This window comes from Bubalus kerabau, chromosome 1 (genome assembly GCF_029407905.1).
Source record: "Bubalus kerabau isolate K-KA32 ecotype Philippines breed swamp buffalo chromosome 1, PCC_UOA_SB_1v2, whole genome shotgun sequence".
Classification (NCBI taxonomy): Eukaryota; Metazoa; Chordata; class Mammalia; order Artiodactyla; family Bovidae; genus Bubalus; species Bubalus kerabau.
In genome coordinates, this window is record NC_073624.1 from 126509413 (window position 1) to 126524481 (window position 15069).

The 15069-nt window shown below is 39.1% G+C and overlaps 1 protein-coding gene across 1 annotated transcript in view; it reads right to left on the reverse strand.

The window, feature by feature from the left end:
• FMN2 (formin 2) overlaps nt 1–15069 on the reverse strand; it is a 373106-nt gene that overhangs the window by 254267 nt on the left and 103770 nt on the right. The window contains exon 3 of the mRNA XM_055587923.1: nt 3797–3944. Within this exon, the coding sequence (XP_055443898.1) occupies nt 3797–3944 (148 nt within the window). The remainder of the gene's footprint in view (nt 1–3796; nt 3945–15069) is intronic.

Consider the following 15069-nt stretch of genomic DNA (forward strand, 5'->3'; position numbering starts at 1 on the left):
GACAGAGGAGACTGGGGGATACAGTCCGTAAGTTCACAGAGTCAGACACGACTGAAGTGACTTAGCATGCACACATGGGGATTAGTAACCAGTGTAAAGAAGAGCCAAAAGGCAAAAAAAAGTCAAAGAAAAACCAAGTTGTCAATTTTCTAAGATGGAATCACAAGTCTTTCTTCTTCAGAAAGAAAAATAATCAGTGAGTTCTTTTATTTTAAAACAAAGCTGAAAGGGACCACATGCTGCAAACAGCAATTTTAGCTGTGAAGTCACTACACAGATCACAGTCAAGGGCACTGGAAATAGTTTAGCACTACTAATAATCATATTATCAGTATTTGCAATTAATATCTATTTTTCAAAAAACATAGGGTCTATGCATGGTTTTCACTGTGTTACTGACATCCTCACCTGCCTGCTTATGCCAGGAAGGGTGAATGGTCCCAGAATGAGAATGCCCTGCAGAATCCTGCAGAATCACAGTAGGAAAAGTTTAGGAAGGGCCATTAGGCCATTTTGGACAAAACAGTTATTGGGCTCTTGGATTTATTAACAGATCAGCTGGATAAAAATAAGTCACTACATTAATCTATTTTCTACTTATCTCCATCATCCTCTTTAAGAATACACATTTTAAAAGGAGACAAGTTGTTATATTAAAAATTGCTACTCTGGCATTTTACAAGTTATATCGAATAGGGAAAAATTAGTTTGCAAACTTCTTGGCCTCAATTCCAACTATCATCTCTTACCAAACTAAAATTCATATTATCACTAATTAACTTTCTGTCTAGCATTCCTCCAGTTTACAAAAAAAAAAATCAGTAACATAAAATGTTTCACAACTTTTTAAAACTGCCCTAAAATTTTAGAGGATAATATAAATGTTTCAGTTAAAGTTGAGAAGTTCACCCTAGGGATGAAAAACAATGAAAACATCACCCTAATCACTGGTGTAAAACACAAGATACGAACAACTGTTAAAATATCTCAATGACATTGATTGATTCTACTGTAGCTACAACTAGCTATTTCCTAACCAGTAAGTAACTTCCAGAAAAACATCTGCTTCTGCTTCATTGACTACACCATAGCCTTCGACTGTGTGGATCACAACAAACTGTGGAAAATTATTAAAGAAATGGGAATACCAGACCACCTTACCTGCCTCCTGAGAAATCTGTATGCAGGTCAAGAAGCAACAGTTAGAACTAGACATGGAACAACAGACTGGTTCCAAATTGGGAAAGGAGTATGTCAAGGCTGTATATTATCACCCTGCTTATTTAACTTATATATAGAGTACATCAGGTGAAAAGCCAGGCTGGATGAAGCACAAGTTGGAATCAAGATTTCTGGGAAAAATATCAGTAACCTCATATATGCAGATGACACCATCCTTATGGCAGAAAGAGAAGAAGAACTAAAGAGCCTTTTGATGAAAGTGAAAGAAGAGAGTGAAAAAGCTGGCTCAAAATTCAACATTCAGAAAACTTAGACCATGGCATCTGGTCCCATCACTTCATGGCAAATAGATGGGAAAACAATGGAAACAGTGACAGACTTTATTATCTTGGGCTCCAAAATCACTGCAGATGGGGACTGCAGCCATGAAATTAAAAGACACTTTCTCCTTAGAAGAAAAGATGACCAACCTAGACAGCATATTAAAAATCAGAGACATTACTTTGCTGACAAAGGTCTGCCTAGTCAGAGTTATGGTTTTTCCAGTAGTCATATATGGATATGAGCGTTGGACTAGAAAGAAAGCTGAGCGCTGAAGAATTGATGCTTTTGAATTGTGGTGTGGGAGAGGACTCTTGAGAGTCCCTTGGACTGCAAGGAGATTCAACCAGTCCATCCTAAAGGAAATCAGTCCTGAATGTTCATTGGAAGGACTGATGTTGAACCTGAAATTCCAATACTTTGGCCACCTGATGCAAAGAACTGACTCATTTGAAAAGACCCTGATGCTGGGAAAGATTGAGGAAAGGAGGAGAAGGGGATGACAGAGGATGAGATGGTTGGATGGCATCATCGACTCAATGGACATGAGCTTGAGCAAGCTCTGGGAGTTGGTGATGGACAGGGAAGTCTGGCATGCTGCAGTCCATGGGGTCGCAAAGAGTTGGATATGACCGAGCAACTGAACTGAAGTAACTTTTAACATAAACAAATAAAAGTGTATTTAATAGGATAAATACTTTAAGTTATATAATTTTCCCTTTAAAACTAAATTGTTTTACATGCTCGTTTTTTTTCAGGTGTTACATAAGCACCCTCTCATCTCTAAAGATCTACCTTGGCCCTTGATCAACTGTTCTCTGTACCACAAGAAAGTCAAAGCCCTATATAGAACATGTTTCTTATGTCACACCTCTTGTTTGTGGTTCATTTCAGAGAGTATAGTCCATCAAGTAAACACTAAGCACTGTTTCAAAAGCATGGGCCTTTAAAAGGGGGTACACGAGGTTGGGTGTGGGCCCCCAATCAGTGCCTCAGTGCAAAGAAAGAAGAAATAAATGCATCACTTTGGGATGAGGAGAAAAACAGAGGCTGTGAGCAGGAGGCCTCCTCTGCAGATCTTTGGACAGTAGTCTAAAATAAAGTCACTGAGGGTGTGGGCCATTGTTGGCTTTAAAGGGACTCATGAGGAATATAATGACTGCATTCTGAATGCTAATCTATGCTTTAACACTTAGATAATTCTCAAAGTATCCATATGCAGTAGGTGTTATCCTTACTACCATTTAACAGGTGCAGAAAACAAGGACAGAAGTTAGGAAACTTGCCCGAGGTTACAAGCTGATACACAGGAGAGCCCAAGCTCCCTGGTCACACTCTTCACAGAGGTCCCAGCTAGGCGTCCACCCAACATCTTTCTCTCAATAAGCCAATGGGAATAAAATACCAAATTCTTAACTCTAACACCATGCTATGATACCATTTAGGAAAATTTGATGAGGGAGAGATTTCTGAATTGTAATAATGCCTTCTATTTACTCTTCCCTGATGGATCAGATGCCAATATTCTGATCAGTCCACCAAGAAGAAGCTGTGATTTTATTAAGCTAAAATGAAAAAGGACGCAAGGAGTAAGACAATCAAATTCCATAAAAACATTGTTATACAAATATGATTCTTAATTCAATACAATGAAGTGCTTTTCTAGCTTTGGGATCCATAAAAAGCTGATGTTAATGTCATGCCACCTTCAAGTACTTCAAAAATAACACAAAACACTTTAGGACAACACAAGGGACAAAAATTTAAAAAAAAAATCAAATGTTACATCTGAACAATGTATGATTTTTTAAATTACTTAAAATTTAGATTTAGTAGAATGTATAGCTTCATCTTGCCTCTATCAATTATCTCTGAAGGCAAGGAAAAAACTAACCAAAGCTCAAAGAGAATAGTAAGGGAAGAGCCAGGGAAGGAGGTGAGGTGGCTGCCACCTCTGAAGCCAACAGACAGAAAGTTCCCTTCTGAGCTTTCAGCCCATACGGTGGGTGACTTCCTTCCAGATGGAGGTCTCAGCTGGACCCCAAAGCAGTGGTTCTCAGACTCTGTATACCCGGTACTAACTGGATAGCTCTAGTTTCCCAGTCCCTGTAACTATGAAGATAGAGGGTAAGAATTTTCAATTTAACAAGCTTCCCAGTGATTTAGCCTGATTTATATATGAAGATTATAATCTAAGAAATACTTGGAAGGGAAACCCAGACTCACTACTCAGCAGGTGCTTCACAGAGATTTGATGTTACTTTCAGAACACACACTCTTCCCGTGCGCCTACCTGTGTCGGCATCCGTAGGCCTGTGTCCTTCATCAGGAGGTTTAGATGGTGGCCAAGCAGCTGGGACTCTCCTGGGAAACTGCCCTTCGATATAATCCAGTGAGTGTGTGGGTTGACTAACTGCAGCCCAGGTGTAAAGTTGATCTTGCTATATTAAAAAAAAAAATTAAGCTATTTTAATTCAATCATGAAAAATGGAGTCTTCTTGATTGATAATTGCAATATCATTTCTATCATAAATATATGTGTGATAGGCATATATATAGATGCAAACATACATAAAACATGAAACAGCATTTTATACTATGCAATGTAGATTCATCACATAAACTTTCTTTCACACATTTTGTTTTCATAACCATATGTGTTTCAACTTCTATGGTAAAATTTAAGTCTCTTTCTTTGGAGGTCAAAGGCCATGTGGGTCTGCAGGGAATTACAAGGTCAGAAAATCCACCCGATCACAGAGTCCCCTGACTAAGCATCTTCAATGCACTGGAATATGATGTACCTTTGAAATCTGTGTAAACACTTGGCAAAATCAGAGAACAGGCAGTGCTGGACACTCAAGGACAATAAACAGCTTCCTTGCCTTCAACAACAGAAAGCCCAGGAAACTAATTATCCTCAATCCAGGTCGGGACCAGTTTGGGAGAGGAACTATAAAAAAGTAAGTGAACTTGCCAAGAAAAAAAGAACTGGACAGGGATCTGGCAAAGAAAGCTCTTCCCAGCTGGAGATCAACAGAATCTGGACAGAATGAGAAGCAGGCTCATAGCTACATCTCATGCCAGGAAGCCAAATGGGAACCATAGAAAGGAGGCCACTCTGAGGCTGCAGACACCCTCAGAAACTGCCCGCTAAGATTTCAGGGTAACAGGTGCTTCAGGATGCAGGCACTAATGTACACAAGCCCTGGGTTCTCCTCCTGACATCCTCCTTACTCACAGGTACATTTCCCTAAACCTTTTGATCAACACAGCAAATAAAGAAGAGAGAGTAATTGAGTGATAGAAACAAAAACAAAAAACATGATTTAAACACCATGCTGAGACTGAACTTGAGTTAACCAGTGGAGAGGCATTGCTATTTCCAAAAATTTGCTTCACAAATTAATTGAAGAACTTCATAAAATATTCTTCTGTGTAAACAGTAAAATACAATGTATATATCAGTTAGTTTAAGCTTCACCTTTAGGGACACTCACTGCCCCTATCCAAGAACTCAGATTCTCAGGTCTCAATCAGGAAGGGTCCCACTGTGGACCCTTCAGCCAGTCACATCTTTCACATACCTACATCTTGATTGACACCAGGTCTACTGAATATCAGAAATAACTTTTTATTGGAAAAATGAGTGGTTTAATTAACATGATACTAGAAATGAGCTCTCGTTGGTAAAAGTAAAGGAATTCAATGGACGTGGACCAGCAAATCCCTGTCCAGGGATTAGACATCAGAGAATATCCTCATTCTGGCAAGAACAAGGTGAGATGTGGGCAAGGGGCAATATCAAGGCTCAAGGTCCCCTTCACATCCACAAAATGTGAACCTCTTGTGTAAAGAGCAGCCAAGCACCTGGCAGGGGAGCGAGCTGTGTGTTTCCTAAAAGGGGGACTCTGACTTAGAGAGCTTTATCATCCTAATAATAAACCCACTCAGTCTCAGACTTTATTTGCTCCACAGAAGAGAGTCAGCAGCCATGGGGACAAGTGGTTTCACTCAGGATTTCATCATTCAGCAAATACAAGTTTGCTAAAAGTGCTCCGTAAAAGCCTACATAAACCACAAACAGCCTGGCCAGTCCTGCAGTCTTTCAGCCCCACCCCAGGACTGGAACACATACAAACCTGTAAGGTGACAAAACCTCTCCTTCATCGTACGGCTCCACAAGCAGGGAATAAGCAAGCACTAAGTTCTGTTGTAGTTCTTCAAGAATCAAATGTCAACTCTTCCAGCTGTCCTTTAAGTTTTTCTATAACCCTCCTATTCATCCTCCCAAATTCATCTCCCCACATGCCCCAAATCAAGCTCCACTTCATTGGAATGCCCCAACCTAGCCTTCCCCATGCACAGCATCTAACCAAAGATTAAGTCCCACTGGGGTCTCCCCCAACTCCCAAATCACAGCATGTTAGCCCCGCCTCTTGTTGACAGTTAACAGCATGCAATCCAGATCAGTGGCTGAACACATTTCTGAGTACATTTCACCTTCCCTTAACCACCTGAACTACTTCAGCACAAGAAGTGTGTACACAAGTCCTGTAAAATTCCCAAGCACTCCATAAAAGCCACTTAATGTCTACTGAATTAACACATTATCAGATAAGAATAAAAAGCAAGAGAGATGGTTTATCAACATGAGAGCAGCTGGAGCTGTGATCTCATTTTTTTCATCTGCTTATTGACAAAAGTACCAGAGGGGTACTTTGTGTGCATTAAACGGAAAACAAATGTGTCAAGCAATCCATTATATCTAAACCTATTCACAACTGTACCATGTAAAAAAAAACATGGGGCAGACAAAACTCCTAGGATAGAACCAGAACTGCACCCCAGACAAATCTGCTAACTGTATAACACCTTCATGTCCTCACCAGTAACTCAGAAACAATTGCCTGTTCTTGTCTTTCTGCAGGACTGGAGTGAGCAGGGCAAATGCTACATGAAAACAGCTGTGTAAACCACATGGTGTAAGTCAAACATAACTACTGCAAGAGCTACTTGCTTTGATTTCTTTTTTCAATTTTTATTTTTGGTACATTAAATTTACTCATAAAAAATTCTAAAAATGTACAATTTTACCTTTTTAACAAAGTACAATAAAGCTCCATAAACAATACTTGACATTCACAATTCAAAATTAAATTAGCAGAATATTAAACATTTACAAAACTTTATTTTTTAAAGGGCTTCCCTGGTGGTTCAGATGGTGAAGAATTCGCCTGCAATGTGGAAGACCTGAGTTTGATCCCTGGATTGGGAAGATCCCCTAGAGAATAGAACGGCTACCCACTCCAGTATTCTAGCCTGGAGAATTCCATGGACTGTATAGTTCATGGGGTCACAGAGTCGGATACAACTGAGCAACTTTCACTTTCACTATCTTTTTAAAAATATTTTTTTTACATATAAATTTTTTAAAATTTTAATTGGAGGCTAATTGCTTTACAATATTCTAGTGGTTTTGCCATACACTGACATGAATCAGCCATGGGTGTACATGTGTTCCCCATCCTGAACCCCCTCCCACCTCCCTCCCCATCCCATCCCTCAGGGTCATCCCATTGCACCAGCCCTAAGCACCCTGTCTCATGCATTGAACCTGGACTGGCGATCTATTTCACATATGATAACATACATGTTTCAATACTATTCTCTCAAATCATCCCACCCTTGCCTTCTCCCACGGAATTCAAAGTCTGTTCTTTACATCTGTGTCTCTTTTGCTGTCTTGCATATAGGGTCATTGTTGCCATCTTTCTAAATTCCATATATATGCATCAATATACTGTATTGGTGTTTTTCTTTCTGATTTACTTTGCTCTGTATAACAGGATCCAGAAGTTACATGCAACTTCGTAGAACTGACATAAAAGAATGGCTCAAAAATGGGAGAATTTTCCTTCTTTCCTAAAAAGAAAATGCATCCAAGAAGCTCTGAAGATTCTTGAAAACATGAGGCCTTTAGTTTTAGTACCAGTGCCTGTCTTTGTGCATCTAAGACATTTGCACAGGTGAGGTCTTACAACACTGAGATGGACTGGCTGGAGCTCCACTCCCTCCAGTAGTAACACTGACCTTTGGCCTCAACCAGAACAGTATGTAGTTTGCACATGTTGATTAAAGATAGTTTGATTCAGAACCTTGGGGCTTTTAAGTTATTGAGCCTCTTCAGAACCCTTGGCTGTAAATGTCACTTGCCTCACTTTCTGGGAGTCATCTGCACTTTGGAAAGGACAGCAAACCCGCTCAGGTGCCACAGGCCCAGCCACTGGGACAGGTGGTCAAGCTAAGCAGGGTCACGGTTTCCCTTACAATGTTTAAGACTCTTCAACATGTAATGCCATCCGTTACCAGTGTGTAAGATAAACAAGGCATCAAATAGGCCACCACAGAGGCAGGAAGAGTGACAGTGACACGGTGTGAGGAGGGTGCAACCCAGTTCCCACTTAGCAAATGCTCACTAGAAACAATGGAACGAGTGGACAGATGCAAGCCTCCAGCAGTTTGTGCTCAAACAAGAATGCATTACAGCTGTATAACATTAGGCAAAGTTACTACCCACTATGCTCCTCCACATGTAGTGTGCAGTGTAAACTAACTATGTGACCTTCCTTCGATAAAGGACCTAGAGTTCTAAGTAGTGAATTAAAATACTGAACCTACTAACTGCTATACTAACAAGCTGGCTCACGTAATTTTGGGGGATTTTAAAAGATTCTGGTTTTTTAAAATATCCAATCATATATATGTATTTATTATTCTAGGTTCTAGCTCCCATTTTATCAGTGCTCTTTAGCAATTAGAAGTTTTTAACATTTATATCCTTTCCAATTTTCAATGTTATAATATAAAAACTAGAAAATAAGGTAGAAAATTGAGCATTCTGCTAAAAAACAAAAAAAAAAAAACAAAAAGATGAGTGTTTTGTCCTCATGGTGTATTCTACTTCAGTCTGTACATGCCACTTTCTCCATTCTTGGAGATACAAAATGCGAGTAGAAGCTTTAAAATCTGACAAATTATACAGAGCAGATTGGCTGGCACCAGAACTACCTGGTTGCCACAGCATTTGGAAACTGAGCCCATGATTTCAGGAAAATGATTACGTAGTTGAAAGAGTCAGTCTGATCTGTTTCTAGCTGATGAGGACATCTTCTGAGGAAATGCCAAATGCTCCTTAGGCTCACTGACTGTGGTTGCTTCTGGAGAGAAACTTCATAAGACAGAAAACACTGCTAGCAAATATTCCCAAGTTCAAGTAAGGGATTCACTTGGGAACAGGTCTCATGGGTAGGCAGCTGAATGCTTTGTGTTCTGTGTGTCTCATGTTTATGTTTTACCATTCTCAATTCAGAATGGCCTCATTGGAGATAGCACTCAGCACATGAACTTTCAAAGACAGCTAGAAATTTCTCTAAGACTTCTGATGACTAAAACACAGCTGTACAATGTCTAAATTCATTTCCTTCAATTAGAATGCCATACTTAAAGTTTGTTTTAATTTTTTGCTGTGTTTAGTATAATAACACTAACTTCTTACATTTATCAAAATAGTTATAAGAGGGTGGGCAGGGCTGAGTTAAGGGGCATGTCCAGAGATGGCTATGGACTTAGGAAGTCATTTTAGGCAGCATGTCTGCTGATGTCAGGGCTGTGTTTCCTGGCCTGAGGCGTCCCAGCACGGAAACTTACAGGCTGTTGAGGGGAGCCAGGTCTCCATATCAAGGGGCCCACAGTATCTGCCTCTGACTCCAGCCAGAGTGCACATAGGCCCCTGCTGCCTCTGCCATCAGTTTTTATGACTCCAGAGAGAGCTACAGTCGCCTCCCTGCCTCTCCAGGAGACCCTCCAAAACAGGCATTGTGATAAAACTGAAAAAATTAAACTTGGGAAAAACAAGATTTGATGTCTGGATCCCAAGTCAGAGGCAGGCCTGCCCAGCTTGAAGCTTTGCTTTTCAGGACACAGGCACAAGTCACCCCTAACAAGAAATCAACACAAACAACCCAACCAACATTTCCCTCCAAGGGCAAAAAACAAAAGGAAGAAGTAATACAACCCTAAAGCCTGGGAAAAAGAGACCTCAAGTGGAGCAAATCAGAAAAAAGTGATGAAAAGACAGAGAATTAGAGTACAAATGAAAGAGCAAGGCAGAAACTCACAAGACCAAATAAATGAAGAGGAAATAACCACTCTCCCTGAAAGAGAATTCAGAATAATGAGAGTAAAGATGCTCTGAAGACTTGAAAATAGAATGGAGAAAATGCAAGAAGCATTTAACACCGTTAATACAATCACCAAGGACATAGAAGAAATAAAGAATAAGCAAACAGAGATGAACAACACAATTACTGAAATTAAAAATACTCTAGAAGGAACCAATAACAGAATAACTGACAGAGGAGGAGATAAATGAGCTGGTGGATAGAATGGTGGAAATAACTGCTGAAGGGCAGAATAAAGGGAAAGGAATGAAAAGATTGAGGATAGCCTCAGAGGCCTTTGGGACAATATTAAGCAAATCAACAGTCGAGTTATATGGGTCCCAAAGGAAGGAAAAAAAAAGACACTGAGAAAATTTTTGAAGAAATTATAGTTGAATCCACCACATAGGAAAGGCAATAGTCAATCAAGTCCAAGAAGCACGGAGAGTCCCATACAGGGTAAACCCAAGGAGAAACACATTGATACACATATTAATCAAGCTAACAGAGATTAAGCACAAAGAAAGAATATTAAATGCAGCAAGGGAAAAGCAACAAGTGACATACAAGAGAAAACTCAATTACCAGTGGATCTTTCAGCAGAAACTCTGTAGACCAGAAGGGAATGGCAGGATATATTTAAAGTACTGAAAGAGAAAACTCTACAACCAAGATTACTATCCCTGGCAAAGATCGCATTCAAAATTGATGAAGTCAAAAGCTTTACCGATAAGCAGAAGTTACGAGAATTCAGAACCACCAAACTAGCCTTGCAATAAATACTAAAGGGACTTTACATAGCCAGTAAATACAACAGAAAGGAAAGACCTACAAAAACAAACCCAAAATAATCAAGAAAATGTCAATAAGAACATATATATCAATAATTACCTTAAATGTAAACGGATTAAATGCACTAACCAAAAGATACATGCTGACTGAATGGATACAAAAACAAGACCTATTTACATGGTGCTTCCAGGAGACCCACTTCAGACCTAGAGACACATACAGACTGAAAGTAAATGGATGGAAAAAGATATTCCATGTGAATGGAAACCAAAAGAAAGCCAGAATGCAATCCTTATTTCAGAAAAAATTATACTTTAAAATAAAGAATATTATAAGAGACAAAGAAGGACACTACATAATGATCAAGGGATCAACCCAAGAAAACATAACAATTGTAAATATTTATGCACCTAACATAGGAGCATCTAAATACAGAAGGCAAACACTAACAGGCGAAAGAGGGAAAATCTACAGCAACATAATAAAAGTAGGGGACTTTAACACCCCACTTACACCAAAGCACAGATTATCAAAACACAGAATCAATAAGGAAACTCAAACCTTAAATGAAACATTAGACCAAAGGGATCTAATTGATGTCTTCAGGATTTTCGATCCAAATGCAGAAGAATACACTTTCTTCTCATTGCACATTGAATATTCTCCAGGACAGACCATATCTTGGGCCACAAATCAAGCCTCAGTAAATTTAAGAAAACTGAAATTGCATCAGGTGTCTTCTCTGCCCACAACGCTATGAGACTAGATATCAACTACAGGAAAAAAAAAAACCTGCAAAAACACAAACTCATGGAGATTAAACAATATGTTACTAAATAACAAAGAGGTTACTGAAGAAATTCTTAAAGAGATGGGAATACCAGACCACCTGACCTGCCTTTTGAGATATCTGTATGCAGGTCAGGAAGCAACAGTTAGAATTGGACAAGGAACAATAAATAGACTGGTTCCAAATTGGGAAAGGAATATGTCAAGGCTGTATATTATCACCCTGCTCATTTAACTTATATTCAGATTATATCATGCGAAACGCTGGGCTGGATGAAGCTCAAGCTGGAATCAAGATTGCCAGGAGAAACATCAATAATCTTAGATATGCAGATGATACCACCCTTGTGGAAGAAAGTGAAGAACTAAACAGCCTCTTGATGAAAGTGAAAGAGGAGAGTGAAAAAGCTGGCTTAAAACTCAACATTCAGAAAACTAAGATCATAGCATCCAGTCTCATCACTTCATGGTAAATAGATGGGGAAACAGTGGAAACAGTAACAGACTTTATTTTGGGGGGCTCCAAAAATCACTGCAGATGGGGACTGTAGCCATGAAATTAAAAGATGCTTGCTCCTTGGAAGAAGTTATGACCAACCTAGACAGCATATTAAAAAGTAGGGACATTACTTTGCTAACAAAGGTCTGTCTGGTCAAAGCTATGGTTTTTCCAGTAGTCATGTATGAATGTGAGAGTTGGACCATAAAGAAAGCTGAGCACTGAAGAACTGATGCTTTTCAACTGTGGTGTTGGAGAAGATTCTTGAGAGTCCCTTGGACTGCAAAGAGATCCAACCAGTCCATCCTTAAGGAAATCAGCCCTGGATATTCATTGGAGGACTGATGGTGAAGCTGAAACTCCAATACTTTGGTCACCTGATGTGAAGAACTGACTCATTTAAAATGACCCTGATGCTGGGAAAGATTGAAGGTGGGAGGAGAAGGGGACGACAGAGGATGAGATGGTTGGATGGCATCACTGACTCAACGGACATGAGTTTGAGTAAACTCTGGGAGTTGGTGATGGACAGGGAGGCCTGGCATGCTGCAGTCCATGGGATTGCAAAGAGTTGGACACAACTGAGTGACCGAACTGAACTACTGAAGAAATAAGAAAGGAAGTCAAAACATTCCTAGAAACAAATAACAGTGAAAACATGATGACCCAAAACCTATGGGATTCAGCAAAAGCAGTTCTGAGAGGGAAGTTTATAGCAATACAATCATATTTCAAGAAATAAGAAAAGCATCAGACAGACAAGCTAACTCTACATCTAGAGCAGCTAGAAAAAGAACAACAACAACAACAACAAAAACTCAAAGTCAGCAGAAGGAAGTAAATCATAAAGATCACAGCAGAAATAAATGAAAAAGAATGAAGGAAACAATAGCAAAGATTGATACAACCAGAAGCTGGTTCTTTGAGAAGATAAACAAAACTGACAAACAGCTGGCCAGACTCATCAAGAAAAAAAGGAAGAAAAATCAAATCAACAAAATTAGAAATGAAAAAGGAGAGGTTATAACACACAACGCAGAAGAAAATAAGACAAGATCAATGAAGGAGAGAAGAGCCAGCCAGAAATTATCCAGTAAATCTATCATGGATCCTAATCAGAACGTGAAATGCAAGATAGTAGTGGTGGGAGACAGTCAGTGTGGGAAAACCGCGCTACTCCACATCTTCGCCAAAGACTGCTTCCCTGAAGTGAGTGTGGCCGGCTGGGGCTGCGGGCGGGCTGCGGGGAAGGGATCCCCATCTCGAGGTGGGTTTCCCTGGCTTTCACCCTTCATCCGTTTCTCTCTCTCTCTCTTTTTTTCAGCCGTCTTTCTCTTGAAACGGGAAAAAAAAAAAAAAAAAAAGAAATACAAAGGATCATAAGAGAATACATAAGCAACTATATGCTAATAAAATGGACAACCTAGAGGAAACAGATTCTTAGAAAAGGTCAACCTCCCAAAACTGAACCAGATATAGAAATTATGAACAACTGAATTACAAACACTGAAATGAAAACAGTGACCAAAAATCTTCCCAAAGAACAAAAGCCTAGGGCCAAATGGCTTCACAGGAGAATTCTATCAACCATTTAGAGAAGAGTTAATGCCTATTTTTCTAAAACTCTTCCAAAAAATTGCACAGGAAAAAACACTTCCAAACTCATTCTGTGAGGCCGCGATCAGGCCAAAACCAGGCAAACACAATATGAAAAAAAGAAAATTACAGGCCAACATCACTGATGAACATAGATGCAAAAATCCTCAACAAAATTCTAGGAAACAGAATTCAACAACATATTAAAAAGCTCATTAACCATGATCAAATCGGGTTTATTTCAGGGATGCAAAGATTCTTCAGTATATGCAAATCAATCAACATGATACACCATACTAACAAACTAAAAGATAAAAACCATATGATCATCTCAATAGATGTAGAAAAAGCCTTCGACAAAATTCAGCACCCATTTATTATTAAAACTCTTAAGAAATGGGCATAGAAGAAACCTACCTCAACATAGTAAAGGCCATATATGAAAAGTCCACAGCAAACATTATTCTCAATGGTTAAAAACTAAAAGCATTCCCTCTACAATCAGGAACAAGAGAAGGGTGTCCACTCTCACCACTATTATTTAACATAGTTTTGGAAGTCCTAGCTATGGGTATTAGAGAAGAAAAAGAAATAAAAGGAATCCAGATCGGAAAAGAAGTAAAACTTTCACTGTCTGCAGATGATGTGATACTATACATAGAAAACCCAAAAGAAACTATCAGAAAATCACTAGAGCTAATCAGTAAATTCAGCAAAGACTTGGGATGCAAAGTCAATACACAGAAATCACTTGCATTCATATATACTAACAATGAAAAATCAGAAAGAAAAATTAAGGAATCAATACCCTTCACCATTACAACAAAAAGAATAAAATATCTAGGAATAGACCTACCTAAGGAGACAAAAAGCCTGTATATGGAAAACTATAAGACACTGATGAAAGAAATCAAAGACGACATAAACGGAGAGATATTCCATGTTCCTGGGTAGGGAGAATCAATATTGTGAAAATGCCTATACTGCCAAATGCAATCTACAGAATCAATGAGATCCCTATCAAATAAACAATGACATTTTCCCACAGAACTAGAACACAAAATTTCACAATTCACATGGAAACACAAAGGACCCCAAATAACCAAAGGAGTCTTGAGAAAGAATGGAGCTGGAGGAATCAACCTTCCTGGACTCAGATTATACTACAAAGCTACAGTCATCAAGACAGTATGGTACTGGCACAAAAACAGAAATATAGACCAATGGAATGAGATAGAGAGCCCACACGTAAACCCATGCACCCCTGGGTACCTTATTTCTGACACAGGAGACAAGAATATACAATGGGGCAAAGATAGCCTCTTCAGTAAGTGGTGCTGGTAAAACTGGACAACTACATGCAAAAGAATGAAATTAGATCACTACCTAACGCCATACACAAAGATAAACTCAATATGGATTAAAGGCCTAAATGTAAGACCAGAAACTATTAAACTGTTGTTAGAAGAAAGCATAAGCAGAATACTCGATGACATAAATCAAAGCAAGATCTTCTATGACCCACCTCCTAGAGTAATGGAAATAAAAACAAAACTAAACAAGTGGGACTTAATTAAACTTAAAATCTTTTTGCACAGCAAAGGAAACTACAAACAAGGTGAAAAGACAACCCTCAGAATGGGAGAAAATAATAGCAAAGGAAACAAC